The sequence below is a fragment of the Mustelus asterias genome, chromosome 21, assembly GCF_964213995.1.
Source record: "Mustelus asterias chromosome 21, sMusAst1.hap1.1, whole genome shotgun sequence".
In the NCBI taxonomy this organism is placed as follows: domain Eukaryota; kingdom Metazoa; phylum Chordata; class Chondrichthyes; order Carcharhiniformes; family Triakidae; genus Mustelus; species Mustelus asterias.
Window position 1 is genome coordinate 9,386,840 of NC_135821.1, and position 17,349 is coordinate 9,404,188.

The 17,349-nt window shown below is 45.5% G+C and overlaps 1 protein-coding gene across 1 annotated transcript in view; it reads left to right on the forward strand.

Moving 5' to 3' along the window:
• The first annotated feature begins 200 nt into the window (after nucleotides 1-200).
• Nucleotides 201-17,349, forward strand: part of LOC144509097 (glycogen [starch] synthase, muscle-like) — an 83,331-nt gene continuing 66,182 nt past the window's right edge. Inside the window, exons 1-4 of the mRNA XM_078237443.1 lie at nucleotides 201-680; nucleotides 775-956; nucleotides 10,409-10,600; nucleotides 12,036-12,224. Coding sequence (XP_078093569.1) covers nucleotides 575-680; nucleotides 775-956; nucleotides 10,409-10,600; nucleotides 12,036-12,224 — 669 coding nt within the window. The 5' untranslated portion in view covers nucleotides 201-574. The remainder of the gene's footprint in view (nucleotides 681-774; nucleotides 957-10,408; nucleotides 10,601-12,035; nucleotides 12,225-17,349) is intronic.

A 17,349-nucleotide genomic window follows, 5' to 3' on the forward strand; every position in this document is an offset into this window, starting at 1 on the left:
TGAGGTTTGGTCTGATTGATGTGCCAGTCATATTAGGGGCGGAGCCGCTTGCTGTAAGTCCCGCCCTCCCATCAACTCGATTGGTTAGATATTCTCACCCGGGCCAGTGATTGGTAGGGGGGTTTGTCAGTCACACTCATGGGGCGCTCCTGATTGTCACTGGCCGGAGCCAGTGTCGCCCTTTCGGACCGCTCCGGGTCACAGTGCAGCATTGCCCATGGACTGGCATCTCCCCCGGGTCACAGTGCAGCATTGCCCAGGACTTGTGGCATCTCCCCCGGGTCACAGTGCAGCATTGCCCAGGACTTGTGGCATCTCCCCCGGGTCACAGTGCAGCATTGCCCAGGACTTGTGGCATCTCCCCCGGGTCACAATGTGACATTGTCCAGGACCTGGCATCTCCCCCGGGTCACTGTGCAGCATTGCCCAGGGACTGGCATCTCCCCCGGGTCACTGTGCAGCATTGCCCAGGATCTGCAATCCCCTCTTCCTAAAACTTGTGTTCAGCGCTTCTTCTACTTTCATCCCATTGTAGTTCTGATGCATTTTGATTATTGTTCCCAGTAGTCTGGAGATGTCCATTCCTGGCAGAAGGTCCGGCGGTCAGCTGGAGGACTCCATGATAGTGTCCCGTGATGATGTTATCCTGATTGAGGTGGCCTGGGAAGTGACTAACAAAGGTAAGGAACTGTCCACGTGTGTGTCAAAAATAGTCTAACTGCACTGGCACTCTCAGAGACAGTTTAACTATTTTCCGGCTCTGTCTCTCTACAGTTGGAGGTATCTACACTGTGATTCAAACCAAGGCAAAGGTAACAATTGATGAATGGGGCGAGAATTACGTGATGATGGGTCCATATTTTGAGCAAAACGTAAAGTCACAGGTGGAGCTGGCAGAACCGCAGAACCCCGCTATCAGGCGGACCATCGAGTCAATGAATTCCAAAGGCTGCAAGGTATCACACTGACAGAGGTGTGAAACTAGAACTCACGTTGTGTTTAGTCATATCAGACACTGAGAATGACAACTTCAATTCGCAATTTTCACAATACTATCAAAAAATGTACAAAAGAAATGATTCAATGTTCAATGAAATGGGGGTAGTCTGGAGCCCCCTAAATATAAGCTTCCAGGGTAAGAAAATGAGGTGGAGATGCCGGTGTTGGACTGGGGTGGGTACAGTAAGAAGTCTCACAACACCAGGTTAAAGTCGGAATCAGGAGCTTTCAAACAAAGAATAATACAGCACAGGAACAGGCCCTTCGGCCCTCCAAGCCCGCGCCGCTCCCTGGTCCAAACTAGACCATTCTTTTGTATCCCTCCATTCCCACTCTGTTCATGTGGCCATCTAGATAAGTCTTAAGCGTTCCCAGTGTGTCCGCCTCCACCACCTTGCCCGGCAGCGCATTCCAGGCCCCCACCACCCTCTGTGTAAAATACGTCCTTCTGATATCCGTGTTAAACCTCCCCCCCCCCCCCCCCCCCCCCCGCCCCACCTTGAACCTATGACCCCTCATGAACGTCACCACCGACCTGGGAAAAAGCTTCCCACCGTTCACCCTATCTATGCCTTTCATAATTTTATACACCTCTATTAAGTCACCCCTCATCCTCCGTCTTCCTGTGAGAACAACCCCAGTTTACCCAATCTCTCCTCATAACTAAGCCCCTCCATACCAGGCAACATCCTGGTAAACCTCCTCTGCACTCTCTCTAAAGCCTCCACGTCCTTCCGGTAGTGTGGCGACCAGAACTGGGCGCAGTATTCCAAATGCGGCCGAACCAACGTTCTATACAACTGCAACATCAGACCCCAACTTTTATACTCTATGCCCGTCCTATAAAGGCAAGCATGCCATATGCCTTATTCACTACCTTCTCCACCTGTGACGTCACCTTCAAGGATCTGTGGACTTGCACACCCAGGTCCCTCTGCGTATCTACACTCTTTATGGTTCTGCCATTTATCGTATAGCTCCCCCCTACATTAGCTCTACCAAAATGCATCACTTCGCATTTATCTGGATTGAACTCCATCTGCGATTTCTTTGCCCAAATTTCCAGCCTATTTATATCCTTCTGTAGCCTCTGACAATGTTCCTCACTATCTGCAAGTCCAGCCATTTTCGTGTCGTCCGCAAACTTACTGATCACCCCAGTTACACCTTCTTCCAGATCGTTTATATAAATCACAAACAGCAGAGGTCCCAATACAGAGCCCTGCGGAACACCACTAGTCACAGGCATCCAGCCGGAAAAAGACCCTTCCACTACCACCCTCTGTCTTCTGTGACCAAGCCAGTTCTCCACCCATCTAGCCACCTCCCCCTTTATCCCATGAGATCCAACCTTTTGCACCAACCTACCATGAGGGCCTTTGTCAAACGCTTTACTAAAGTCCAAAGGGACGACATCCACGGCCCTTCCCTCGTCAACCATTCTAGTCACTTCTTCAAAAAACTCCACCAGGTTAGTGAGGCATGACCTCCCTCTCACAAAACCATGCTGACTATCGTTAATGAGTTTATTCCTTTCTAAATGCGCATACATCCCATCTCTAAGAATCTTCTCCAACAACTTCCCGACCACGGACGTCAAGCTCACCGGCCTATAATTACCCGGGTTACCCTTCCTACCCTTCTTAAATAACGGGACCACATTAGCTATCCTCCAATCCTCTGGGACCTCACCTGTGTCCAGTGACGAGACAAAGATTTGCGTCAGAGGCCCAGCGATTTCATCTTTCGTCTCCCTGAGCAGCCTTGGATAGATTCCATCAGGCCCTGGGGATTTGTCAGTCTTTATATTCCCTAAAAACCCTAACACTTCATCCCTTGTAATGGAGATTTTCTCTAATGGGTCAACACTCCCCTCCGAGACACTCCCAGTCATCACATCCCTCTCCTTTGTGAATACCGACGCAAAGTATTCATTTAGGATCTCCCCTATTTCTTTGGGCTCTAAGCGTAATTCCCCACTTTTGTCCCTGAGAGGTCCGATTTTTTCCCCGACAACCCTTTTGTTCCTAACATATGAATAAAATGCCTTGGGATTCTCCTTAATCCTGTCTGCCAAGGACATTTCGTGACCCCTTTTTGCCCTTCTAATTCCTCGTTTGAGTTCTTTCCTACTTTCTTTGTATTCCTCCAGAGCTCCCTCTGTTTTTAGCTGCCTGGACCTAATGTACGCCTCTTTTCTTTTTGACCAATCCCTCAATTTCCCTGGTTATCCACGGTTTTCGAATCCTACCCTTCCTATCTTTCTTTTTTACAGGCACATGCCTATCCTGCAGCCCTAACAACTGTTCCTTAAAAGACTGCCGCATGCCAGATGTGGATTTACCCTCAAACAGCCTCTCCCACTTAACAGCTGCCAATTTCTGCCTAATCCCACTAAAGTTAGCCTTCCCCCAATCCAACACCTTACCCTTGGGACACCACTCATCCTTTTCCATCACTATCCTAAAGCTAACAGAATTGTGGTCACTATTTGCCACATGTTCCCCTACCGAAACTTTGAAGACCCGACCGGGCTCATTCCCCAGTACTAGGTCCAGTATAGCCCCCTCTCTAGTCGGGCTATCTACATATTGTTCCAAAGAACCTTCCTGTACGCATTTTACAAATTCCTCCCCATTCAGACTCCCAGGCCTACGCGATTTCCAGTCTATACCAGGAAAATTGAAGTCTCCCAGTACAACAACCCTATTTTTCCTGCACCTATCCATTATCTCCTGACATATCCGTTCTTCCACTTCCCTTGGGCTGTTGGGGGGCCTGTAGTACACCCCCAACATAGCGACTGCGCCCTTCCTGTTTCTGAGCTCCACCCACAGTGACTCGTTACATGACCCCTCTGCACCGCTGTAATATGCTCTCTAACTAATACTGCTACTCCCCCACCTCTTTTGGACCCTCCTCTGTCGGAGCACTGCTCCTCCATCAGGTGAGCCCTCCATCGAGGTGGCCTGGGAAGTGATCAACAAAGGTAAAGAACTGTCCACATGTGTGTCAGAAATAGTCTAACTGCACCAGGGCTCACCTGATGAAGGAGCAGCGCTCCAGAAGCTCGCGATTCCAAATAAACCTGTTGGACTTTAACCCTGGTGTTGTGAGGACTTCTTACTGGGATAAGAAAAGACAGTACTGCACACAGTACTTTACTCCTGGCCTAATGAACGTTTTATATAGCCCCATCATTACTTCCTTGCTTTTCTATTCAGTGCCTCGGCTGATAAAGGCAAGTATCCCGTACGCCTTTTCAACCACGTTATCCTACCTATTCAGCTGCCTTGAGCGACCTTTTCGACATGTCTGATCCTCTGCACTTCCTAGCACCCTGCCGTTCATTGTATATTCCCTTGTCTTGTTTGTCTTCCCAAAATACATCACCTCACCCTTCTCAGGGTTAAATTCCATTTGCCACTGTTCTGACCAGCAATTCTAGATCATTCTATAATTTAAGGCTTTCCTCACTATTTACCTCACCACCAACTTTTGAATCAGCGGTGAACTTAGTGATCATATCCCCCCACATTCACATCTAGATCATTAATGTACACAACAAACAGCAAGGGACCCAGCACCAATCCCTGCGGTACACAACTGGACACAGGCTTCCACTCACAAAAACAACTTTGACCAACACCCTCTGCCTCCTGCCATTGAGACAATTTTGGATCCAATTTGCCAAACTGTTCTGGATCCCATGGACCTTCTTGATCTCCCCTTGACGAAGCCATGCTGACTATCCTTGATTTATTCCTTGTCTCTTCAAGTGGAGATTGAATCTGTCCTCTGAATCCTTTTTTCTATTAGTCAAGATATAGAATATAAGAGCAGGGTGGTTATGCTGGAGCTGTATAAATCATTAGTTAAGTCGCAACTTGAGTACTATGCACAGTTCCGGTCACCTCATTACAGAAAGGATGTAATTGCATTAGAGAGGATACAGAGGAGATTTACCAAGATGTTGTCCGGACTGTAAAATTAAAGCAATGAGGAAAGAGTGGATAGGTTGCATTTATTTTCCTTGGTACAGAAGAGGCTGAGGGGAGATTTGATTGAGATGTTCAAAATTATTAGGGGCCTGGATAGAGTGGATATGGGAAGAGCCTATTTATTTTAACAGAGAGATCAGCGACTAGGGGGCAGAGATTTAAAGCGATTTGGTAGAAAGAGGAGAGGTGCAGAAGATGTTTTTCATCCAGAGGGTTGTGAGGGTCCAGAATTCACTGCCTGAAAGGGTAGTAGAGGCAAAAACCCTCAAATCATTTAAAAGGTATCTGGATATGCATCTTAAGTGCTGTAACCCGCAGGGCTTGGACCAAGTGCTGGAAAGTGGGATTAAAGCAGGTGGCTCATTCTTTGGCTGGTACAGGCAGCCAAATGGCCTCTTTCTGTGCTGTAAACCTTCTATGATTATACAAATATATCAACATGTAAATTAGGAGCAGGAGTAGGTCACCTGGACCCTGGAGCTCCATCATTCAATAAGATCATGGCTGATCTGATTGTAACTTCAACCCTACATTCCTGCTGATCCCTGATGACCTTTCACTCCCTCGTTAATCAAGAATCTATCTCGTTCTGCCTGTTTCCATGATCTATTCCTTAGATGCGCTTTCTATGGGACCAATGTTTGCTTTGTTAACTGTTTTATTTAAATATCTATACAAAACTCTTACTGTCTGTCTGTATATTACTGGCTAGCTTTCTCTCATACTCCAGTTTTGTTCCCTCCTTATCAATCGTTTGGTCATTCTTTGATGTTCTTCCCAGGAAATTACCGACCGGTGAGTCTAACCTCAGTGGTTGGTAAGCTGATGGAGAAGATCCTGAGGGACAAGATTTATGAGCATTTAGAGAGGTTTAGTATGCTCAAGAATACTCAGCATGGCTTTGTCAAAGGCAGATCGTGCCTTACGAGCCTGGTGGCGTTCTTCGAAAATGTGACTAAACACATTGACGAAGGGAAAGCGGTAGATGTGGTTTATATGGATTTTAGCAAGGCGTTCGATAAGGTCCCCCATGCAAGGCTTCTAGAAAAAGTGAGAGGGCATGGGATCCAAGGTGCTGCTGCCCTGTGGATCCAGAACTGGCTTGCCCAAAGGAGGCAGAGAGTGTGTATAGATGGGTCTTTTTCTAATTGGAGGTCGGTCACCAGTGGTGTGCCCCAGGGATCTGTTCTGGGACCCTTGCTGTTTGTCATTTTCATAAATGACCTGGATGAGCAAGTGGAGGGATGGGTTGGTAAGTTTGCCGACGACACGAAGGTTGGTGGGGTTGTGGATAGTCTGGAGGGATGTCAGAAGTTACAGAGGGACATAGATAGGATGCAAGACTGGGCGGAGAAGTGGCAGATGGACTTCAACCCAGATAAATGCGTAGTGGTCCATTTTGGCAGGTCGAATGGGATGAAGGAGTACAATATAAAGGGAAAGACTCTTAGTACGGTAGAGGATCAGAAGGACCTTGGGGTCCGGGTCCATAGGACTCTAAAATCAGCCCCGCAGGTGGAGGAGGTGGTTAAGAAGGCGTATGGTATACTGGCCTTTATCAATCGAGGGATTGAGTTTAGGAGTCCGGGGATAATGATGCAGCTATATAAGACCTCGTCAGACCCCACTTGGAGTACTGTGCTCAGTCCTGGTCGCCTCATTACAGGAAGGATGTGGAAAAGATTGAAAGGGTGCAGAGGAGATTTACAAGGATGTTGCCTGGATTGAGTGGCATGCCTTATGAGGATAGGCTGAGGGAGCTCGGTCTTTTCTCCTTGGAGAGACGTAGGATGAGAGGAGACCTAATAGAGGTATATAAGATGTTGAGAGGCATAGATCGGGTGGACTCTCAGAGGCTTTTTCCCAGGGTGGAAATGGCTGCTATGAGAGGACACAGGTTTAAGGTGCTGGAGGGTCGGTACAGGGGATATGTTAGGGGGAAGTTTTTCACTCCGTGAGTGGTGGGCGAGTGGAATCGGCTGCCGTCAGTGGTGGTGGAGGCAAACTCAATAGGGTCTTTTAAGAGACTCCTGGATGAGTACATGGGACTTAATAGGATGGAGGGTTATAGGTAGGCCTAAAAGGTAGGGATATGTTCGGCACAACTTGTGGGGCCGAAGGGCCTGTTTTGTGCTGTAGTTTTCTATGTTTCTATCTTCTGACTTGCCAATTGTCTTTATGTAAATATATGTATTTTCTTTAACTTTGGTACTGTTTTTAACCATTTTACTTAACCACAGATAATGGTCCCTCCCCTTTGATATTTTTCTTCTTGGAACGTATCTATGCTGAGCACTATGCAATCTACGCTACCTTTGCTCATCTGATTTTTCTAATTTATATTGTATTAAATCCCTTGTGATTATTGTTGTATCTTTCTGACAAGCTCCCACGATCTCTTCTTTTGTACTTTGTCCTACCGTTTACAATGAGGGGGCTTGTGCACCACTCCCACAACTGACTTCTTGCCTTTACAATTTCTCATCTCGGCCCAAACTGCTTCTACATCCTCGTTTCCTGAACTTGGGTCATCCTTCTCTAATGAGCTAACACCATCATTAAGGGCGGCACGGTAGCACAGTGGTTAGCACTGCTGCTTCACAGCTCCAGGGTCCCGGGTTCGATTCCCGGCTTGGGTCACTGTCTGTGTGGAGTTTGCACATTCTCCTCGTGTCTGCGTGGGTTTCCTCCGGGTGCTCCGGTTTCCTCCCACAGTCCAAAGATGTGCGGGTTAGGTTGATTGGCCAGGTTAAAAATTGCCCCTTAGAGTCCTGGGATGCATAGGTTAGAGGGATTAGCGGGTAAATATGTGGGGGTAGGGCCTGGGTGGGATTGTGGTCGGTGCAGACTCGATGGGTCGAATGGCCTCCTTCTGCACTGTAGGGTTTCTATGATTTCTATGATCTAACAGAGCCACCCCTCCACCCATTCTTAACTTCCTGTCCTTCCTGGAGGTCAAATACCCTTCAATATTCAGCTCCCAATCAATGTCACCCTGTAGCCATGTCTCTGTAATGGCTGGCCAAATAAACCTGTTGGACTTTAACCTGGTGTTGTGAGACTTCTTACTGTGTTTACCCCAGTCCAACACCGGCATCTCCACATCTGTAATGGCTATCAGATCGTACTTACTCATTTCTGTTTGCGCCATCAGTTCATCTGTCTTTTCAATGATGCATGCATTCAGATTCGGAACCTTAAGTTATGACCTTTTTCTTATTTTTGCAGCATAGAAGCGTAGAAAATAGGAACAGGAGTAGGCCATTCAGCCCTTTGAGCCTGCTACACCATTCATTATTATCGTGGCTGATTATCCAACTCAATGACCTGCTTCCACTTGCCCCATATCCTTTGACCAGCTGACTATTATAAATAAAAACCTGTTGGGAATTGTGGGGAACTTGAATTGGCCCAGGGCGAGGCCCCAAGTTTGGAGTAATGAAGTTTCTTTACTAAACCCTTTCTTTGATTTATAAGTTGGAGTATGTTTTGTTTTATTTTTATTGTCTGCATTTGAAGAGTTCCCTCTGAAGAAAGAAATATAATCCTAACTGACTCAGTCTCTCCTCATATGACAGACCTGCCATCCCAGGAATCAGCTTGGTGAACCTTCGCTGTGCTCCCTCTATAGCAAGGACACCCTCCCTCAGCCAAGGACACCAAAACTGCAGACAATGCTTCAGGTGTGGCCTCACCAACGCCCTGTCCAATTGCAGTAAAACAACCCTATCTCTATACTCAAATCCTTTCGCTATGAAGGCCAACATACTCCTTCCTCACCGCTTTTTGGAATGTTGTTACAGTTTCTATTTCAACAAGCGCATAGAACATAGAACAGTACAGCACAGAACAGGCCCTTCGGCCCACGATGTTGTGCCGAGCTTTGTCTGAAACCCAGATCAAGCTATTTCCTCCCTATCATCCCGAAGTACTCCATGTGCCTATCCAAAAGCTTCTTAAATGTTCCTAAAGTTTCTGACTCCACTATCCCTGCAGGCAGTCCATTCCACACCCCAACCACTCACTGAGTAAAAAATCTACCTCGGACATCCTTCCTATATCTCCCACCATGAACCCTATAGTTATGCCCCCAAGTTACCGCTCCATTCACCCGAGGAAATAGTCTTTGAACGTTCACTCTATCTATCCCCCTCATCATCTTATAAACCTCTATCAAGTCTCCTCTCAACCTCCTCCGCTCCAAAGAGAAAAGCCCAAGTTCCCTCAACCTTTCCTCATAAGACCTACCCTCCAAACCAGGCAGCATCCTGGTAAATCTCCTTTGCACTCTTTCCAGTGTCTCCACATCCTTCTTGTAGTGAGGTGACCAGAACTGCACACAATATTCCAAATGTGGTCTCACCAAGGTCCTGTACAGTCGCAGCATAACCCCACGGCTCTTAAACTCAAACCCCCTGTTAATGAACACCAACACACTATAGGCCTTCTTCACGGCTCTATCCACTTGAGTGGCAACCTTCAGAGATCTATGGATATGAACCCCAAGATCTCTCTGTTCCTCCACATTCTTCAGAACCCTACCTTTGACCCTGTAATCCACATTTAAATTTGTATTACCAAAATGAATCACCTCGCATTTGTCAGGGTTAAACTCCATTTGCCATTTTTCAGCCCAGCTCTGCATCCTATCTATGTCTCTTTGCAGCCTACAACAGCCCTCCACCTCATCCACTACTCCACCAATCTTGGTGTAACCACTTTGTGCATTGCAAGTTCTGACAAAGAGCTGGGAGAGAAATGATCAGGCAGTGTGTTTTGGTGGTCCTAACTGAAGGATAAATAGTGACCAGGTTGCCTGAACAACTCTTTGTTCTTTGGAAAAAGTACCGGGATATCTTTAAATCCATCTGAGGGGGTAAATGAGCCTTGGTTCATCTTTTCACCTCTGACAGTGCAGCACCCCTTAACTATTGTATTATCAGAAAGGACAAAGGATATTTACATCTTGGACTCAGATTTTAATTTACAACCTTCTCACTCGGGGTGGCACAGTGGTTAGCACTGCTGCCTCACAGCGTCAGGGTCACTGTCTGTGTGGAATTTGCACGTTCTCCCTGTGTCTGCATTGGGTTCCTCTGTGTGCTCCGCTTTCCTCCCAGAGTCCAAAAGACATATTGGTTAGGTGCATTGGCCACCTAAATTCTCCCTCCGTGTACCCGAACAGGCGTTGGAGTGTGACGACTAGGGAATTTTCACAGTAACTTTATTGCAGTGTTAATGTAAGCCTACTTGTGACTAATAAATAAGCTGAAAAACCTAAGTGCTGGTATGATCAATGGCTGAAATTTATTTCCCTCGTGGATACAAGATCAAATAGCAACAGATATGGGGCAGCACCACAATAACCAAATCTCTTTTACAATTTGTCCCTCTCCCTCTCTCTGCAGGTGTACTTTGGGCGTTGGTTGATTGAGGGCAATCCTTGCGTTATCCTGTTTGATATTGGTGCTACAGCTTGGAGCTTGGACCGTTGGAAAGCAGAATTATGGGAATGTTGCTCTATTGGGATTCCCTGGTATGACCGAGAAGCAAATGATGCTGTTCTCTTTGGTTTTCTCATCACCTGGTTCCTGGGAGAGGTCAGTGAAATCCGCGTGGGGTCATAATCCCATAGAATAGCTCGAATCATAGAGAGGCCACAGCACAGAAAGATGCCTTTTGACACAATGTGCCAGCTAGTCCCACTCTTGTGCTTTCTCCATGTAGCTAAGAAATTTCCTACTACTCAGGTACTGAGGGGAGGTGATGGCCTGGTGGTATTATCGCTAGACTATTAATCCAGAAACTCAACTAATGTTCTGGGAACCCGGGTTTGAATCCCACTATGACAGATGGTGGAATTTGAATTCAATAAAAAATATCTGGAATTAAGAATCTACTGATGACCATGAAACCATTGTCGATTGTCGGAAAAACCCATCTGGTTCATAATGTCCTTTAGTGAAGGAAATCTGCCGTCCTTACCTGGTCTGGCCTACATGTGACTCCAGAGCCACAGCAATGTGGTTGACTCTCAATTGCCCTCCAAGGGCAACTAATGCTGGCCCAGCCAGTGACGCTCATGTCTCACAAATGAATTTTAAAAAACTTATCCAGTTCCCTTTTTAAATCCATGATTGTATCTACCTCTACCACACAAAGACACTGCATTTTAGATCCTAACGACATGCTGTGTTAAAAATAACAGAAGGATAAATTGAGTTGAGATACAGAACAATCATCATCTAAATGAATGTTGGGACAGGATTGAGAGGATGAATAACCCACTCTTGTTCCAATTGTGCATTCCAGTACGCTGGTGAACATTGACAATGTCTCTGGCCCTTGTTGGCCTGCATACTGGATAAGTAAATAGGAGCTGCAGGATCTGGCACTAAAGCTGCTGTAAATAATTCAAGTTGTAAAGTACAGACTTTAGGACAGTGGGTCGGTGGAAGATTTAATCACATTAAATGGTGCATTAATTTATTTTAAAATGTTGAACTTTGACTATGGAAGTTCCTCGTGATGGTGAACCCAGATAAAATATCTAGCTCAAAACTCAAAACAACAGCTAGGTTAGAAAAAATGTTTATGTAATGTACCAGTAAGACCTGGACTATATGACTACATTGCAAAGATGATTATTAATGAGTTATTAACATTTCAATATAATCATTATATCCAAAGATTATTATTAATGGGCTATTAAGACTGGAATAGACAACTATATTAAATAGCAACATCTATATTTCATAGGAATGTATGAACAGTTGCCAAAAAAGAGCAGGAAATAGGACACGAGTTGATATTCTGTGTGAGCTGAAATATACTACAGTGTCTGCACTCTTTGATTCTGTTTACTCAGTCTGTTTTGGAAATAATTCTGAGGCATGCATGAAGCACACAATCTGAAAGATGAATAAAAGATTACCAAGCGCTGACAGAAACATGATGCATAAGACTTGATAAGATTAAATATTTTAGATTTTTTACTTTTCTACACTTGACTCATCTGGTTTCTTTCCCGTTTAGTTTGTTGCTCAGTGTGGCGGGAGCTGCCCATTTATCATCACTCACTTCCATGAATGGCTGTCTGGTGTCGGTTTGATTATGTGCCGAACCCGCAAGATTCCTGTTGCCACAATCTTTACGACACACGCTACGTTACTGGGACGCTACCTCTGTGCTGGAAATGTCGACTTCTACAACAACCTTGCCCATGTGCGTAACACCCTTACTAGTTCATTCAGTCAGGAACATTTCCAAACCTTCCCTAGGGTGGTGGAGGCAGGCACGCTGACATCGTTTAAGACTTACCTGGATAGTCACATGAGCAGCCTGGGAATGGAGGGATACAAACGATTGGTCTAGTTGGACCAAGGAGCGGCACAGGCTTGGAGGGCCGAAGGGCCTGTTTCCTGTGCTGTACTGTTCTTTGTTCTTTGTTCCCAGATATCCTCATGCCTACAATACTTCTTCCGTTAAAGTGGTTTTAAGTGTAGAAATATCATATCTTTGATATATCTGCTGTAACATTGGATGAGGTCCCTCAACATTTTGTTGCCTGCATCGAACTTTGTCTCCTTTTGGAGTTCATTTCTTCTTGTCCTCTGTTCAATGAAGTATTTTTGAAGTAATTATACAGATTGTTATAGGCTGCTGGTCACAGTTTGGTAGGCATGAAGAAGTTTTCATAGTCATCAGTTAACTTATTGGCTTTGAGAATTATTTACAAATGTATAGGCAAAGTACTGGAAATTCACTAATGTAACACCCTTGCTTCAGAAGGGAAAGAGGCAAAAGACGGGAAAGTTAGCCTGAACTTGATTGTTGGTAAGATTTTAGAGTCCAATATTAAGGATGAGATTTCAGAATACTTGGAAGTGCATGGTAAAATAGGATGAGGTCAGCATCAAGATTTCATCAAGGGGAGGTCATGCCTGACAAATCTGTTAGAATTCTTTTGAGAAGGTGATAAGCAGGTTAGACAAAGGAGAACCAGTGGGTGTTATCTACTTGGATTTTCAGAAGGCCTTTGACATGACACAGGAGGCTGCTGAATAAGATAGCCCATGGTGTTAGAGGCAAGGTACTGGCATGGATAGAAGATTGGCAGAAGGCAGAGAGTGGGGATAAAAGAGTCCTTTTCAGGATGGCAGCTGATGACTAGTGGAGTTCTGCAGCGGTCAGTGTTGGGTCCACAACTTTTCACTATATACATCAATGATCAAGATGAAGGAACTGAGGGCATTGTGGCTAAGTTTGCAGATGATACAAAGATCGGTGGAGGGACAGGTAGTATTGAGGAGGAAGGGAGCCTGCAGAAGAACTTGGACAGGTTGGGAGAGTGGGCAAAGAAGTGGCAGATGGGATAAAATGTGGGAAAGTGTGAGGTTATGCACTTTGTTAGGAAGAATAGAGGCGTAGACTATTTTCTAAATGCGGAGACAATTCAGAAATCAGAAGCGCAAAGGCATGTGGGAGTCCTAGTTCAGGATTCTCAAGATTAACTTGCAGGTTGAGTTGGTTGTTAGGAAGGCAAATGCAATGTTAGCATTCATTTCGAGAGGACTAGAATTCAGAAGCAGGGATGTACTGCTGAGGCTGTATCAGGCTCTGGTCAAACCACATTTGGAATATTGTGAATAATTTTGGGCCCCGTATCTACAGGAGGATTACTGGCCCTGGAGAGGGTCCAGAGAAGGTTTGTGAGAATGATCCAGGGAACAAAAGGCTTGACGTATAAGGAGTGTTTAAGGACTCTGGATCTGTACTCAATGGAGTTTAGAAGGATGAGCGGTGAATCTCATTGAAACTTACAGAATACTGAAAGGCCTAGATAGCGTGGATGTGGGAAAGATGTTTTCAATGGTAGGAGAGACGAGGATCCAAAGGCACAGCCTCAGAATAATGGGATGACCCTTTAGAACTGAGATGAGGAGAAATTTCTTCAGCCAAAGGATGGTGGATCTATGGAATTCATTGTCACAGAAGGCTGTGGAAGCCAACTCATTGAGACAGAGATAGATAGGTTCTTGACTGGTAAGGGGATCAACGGTTACCGGGTAAAGGTATGAGAATGGGGTTGAGAAACATATTAGCCAAGATCGAATGGCGGAGCAGACCCAATGGGCTGAATGGCCTAATTCTGCTCCTATATCTTATGGTTTACAGCAAATGTATCTTAGTGATTATAGGTTATTTATGTTTTACATTGTTATTATTATCATACATTTACGTTGTCATTACTACGTTATCACTACCCCATCTCCCCCTTCGAGCCATTGTCTACAAAGTTTCAGGTAGTCTGGGGGCTGAAAATCCCTTTCACATCTGCACTATCTGTTGCTGCTGGTTCTTCCTGTAGGTTTGGAGGTTGTTCTGGTGTCTGTGTATGTCTTCATGCTTTTTTTCCATTTTCTTGTGTTGAACTTGGCTGCTGTACTGGTTGGTGGTTGCTATGTGAACTCATTTCTTGTGGGGCAGACAAACATTCTAGTCATCTCCTTGTTATATCTTTTGCTTCTTCCGTTGTTAGAGTCAGAGGTTTACAGCATGGAAACAGGCCCTTCGGCCCAACTTGTCCATGCCGCCTTTTTTAAACCCCTAAGCTAATCCCAATTGCCCGCATTTGGCCCATATCCCCCTATACTCCTCTTACCCATGTAACTGTCTAAATGCTTTTTAAAAGACAAAATTGTACCTGCCTCTACTACTGCCTCTGGCAGCTCGTTCCAGACACTCACCACCCTCTGTGTGAAAAAATTGCCCCTCTGGACACTTTCGAATCTCTCCCCTCTCACCTTAAACCTATGCCCCCTAGTTTTAGACTCCACTACCTTTGGGAAAAGATATTGACTATCTAGCTGATCTGTGCCCCTCATTATTTTATAGACCTCTATAAGGTCACCCCTCAGCCTTCTACGCTCCAGAGAAACAAGTCCCAGTCTATCCAGCCTCTCCTTATAACCCAAACCATCAAGTCCCGGTAGCATCCTAATAAATCTTTTCTGCCATCTTTCTAGTTTAATAATATCCTTTCTATAATAGGGTGACCAGAACTGTACACAGTATTCCAAGTGTGGCCTTACCAATGTCTTGTACAACTTCAACAAGACATTCCAACTCTCGTATTCAATGTTCTGACTAATAAAACCAAGCATGCCGAGTGCCTTCTTCACCACTCTGTCCACCTGTGACTCCACTTTCAAGGAGCTATGAACCTGTACTCCTAGATCTCTTTGTTCTGTAACTCTCTCCAACACCCTACCATTAACTGAGTAAGTCCTGCCCTGGTTCAATCTACCAAAATGCATCACCTCGCATTTATCTAAATTAAACTCCATCAGCCATTCATCAGCCCACTGGCCCAATTGATCAAGATCCCATTGCAATTGGAGATAACCTTCTCCACTGTCCACTATGCCACCAATCTTGGTGTCATCTGCAATCTTACTAACCATGCCTCCTATATTCTCATCCAAATCATTAATATAAATGACAAATAACAATGGACCCAGCACTGATCCCCGAGGCACACCACTGGTCACAAGCCTCCAGTTTGAAAAACAACCCTCTACAACCACCCTCTGGCTTCTGTCAAGAAGTGGAGATGCCGGCGTTGGACTGGGGTAAACACAGTAAGAAGTCTCACAACACCAGGTTAAAGTCCAGCAGGTTTATTTGGTAGCAAAAGCCACACAAGCTTTCGGAACAGGCTGTCCCTTTGTCTGTTTGTAATCAGAACTCCCACCCACCTGACGAAGGAACAGCCTGTTCCGAAAGTTAGTGGCTTTTGCTACCAAATAAACCTGTTGGACTTTAACCTGGTGTTGTTAGACTTCTTATTCTGTCAAGAAGCCAATTTTGTATCCATTTAGATATCTCACCCTGGGTCCCGTGAGATTTAACATTATGCAACAACCTACCATGTGGTACCTTGTCAAAGACCTTGCTAAAGTCCACGTAGACAACATCAACATTATATAGGTGCCGGGGGCTCATCGTGATGTATGTGGAAGTTAACATTTCAAAATTGGATCCCTTGTTTCCACTTGCTTCACAATTTGACCCAAATCATTGGCTACTTTTTCTTTTCCATTAGCACTTTGAGCTTGCCTATCTTTTCATTCAGCTCAGTATCTACTCTGGTAAGTTGACAAGACATACCTGCAAAACTTATATATATAGGTTTAACAATTTCACCTGGGCATTCAGTTCTAGAAACATAGAAAACTACAGCACAAAACAGGCCTTCGGCCCCACAAGTTGTGCCGAACATATCCCTACCTTTTAGGCCTACCTATAACTCTCCATCCTATTAAGTCCCATGTACTCATCCAGGAGTCTCTTAAAAGACCCTATTGAGTTTGCCTCCACCACCACTGACGGCAGCCAATTCCACTCACCCACCACTCTCTGAGTGAAAAACTTCCCCCTAACATTTCCCCAGCACCTTAAACCTGTGTCCTCTCGTAGCAGCCATTTCCACCCTGGGAAAAAGCCTCAGAGTCCACCCGATCTATGCCTCTCAACATCTTATATACCTCTATTATGTCTCCTCTCATCCCACGTCTCTCCAAGGAGAAAAGACCGAGCTCCCTCAGCCTATCCTCATAAGGCATGCCACTCAATCCAGGCAACATCCTTGTAAATCTCCTCTGCACCCTTTCAATCTTTTCCACATCCTCCTGTAATGAGGTGACCAGAACTGAGCACAGTACTCCAAGTGGGGTCTGACGAGGGTCTTATATAGCTGCATCATTATCCCCGGACTCCTAAACTCAATCCCTCGATTGATAAAGGCCAGCACACCATACGCCTTCTTAACCACCTCCTCCACCTGCGAGGCCGATTTTAGAGTCCTATGGACCCGGACCCCAAGGTCCTTCTGATCCTCTACCGTACTAAGAGTCTTTCCCTTTATATTGTACTCCTTCATCCCATTCGACCTGCCAAAATGGACCACTACGCATTTATCTGGGTTGAAGTCCATCTGCCACTTCTCCGCCCAGTCTTGCATCCTATCTATGTCCCTCTGTAACTTCTGACATCCCTCCAGACTATCCACAACCCCACCAACCTTCGTGTCGTCGGCAAACTTACCAACCCATCCCTCCACTTGCTCATCCAGGTCATTTATGAAAATGACAAACAGCAAGGGTCCCAGAACACACCACTGGTGACCGACCTCCAATTAGAAAAAGACCCATCTATACACACTCTCTGCCTCCTTTGGGCAAGCCAGTTCTGGATCCACAGGGCAGCAGCCCCTTGGATCCCATGCCCTCACACTTTTTCTAGAAGCCTTGCATGGGGGACCTTATTGAACACCTTGCTAAAATCC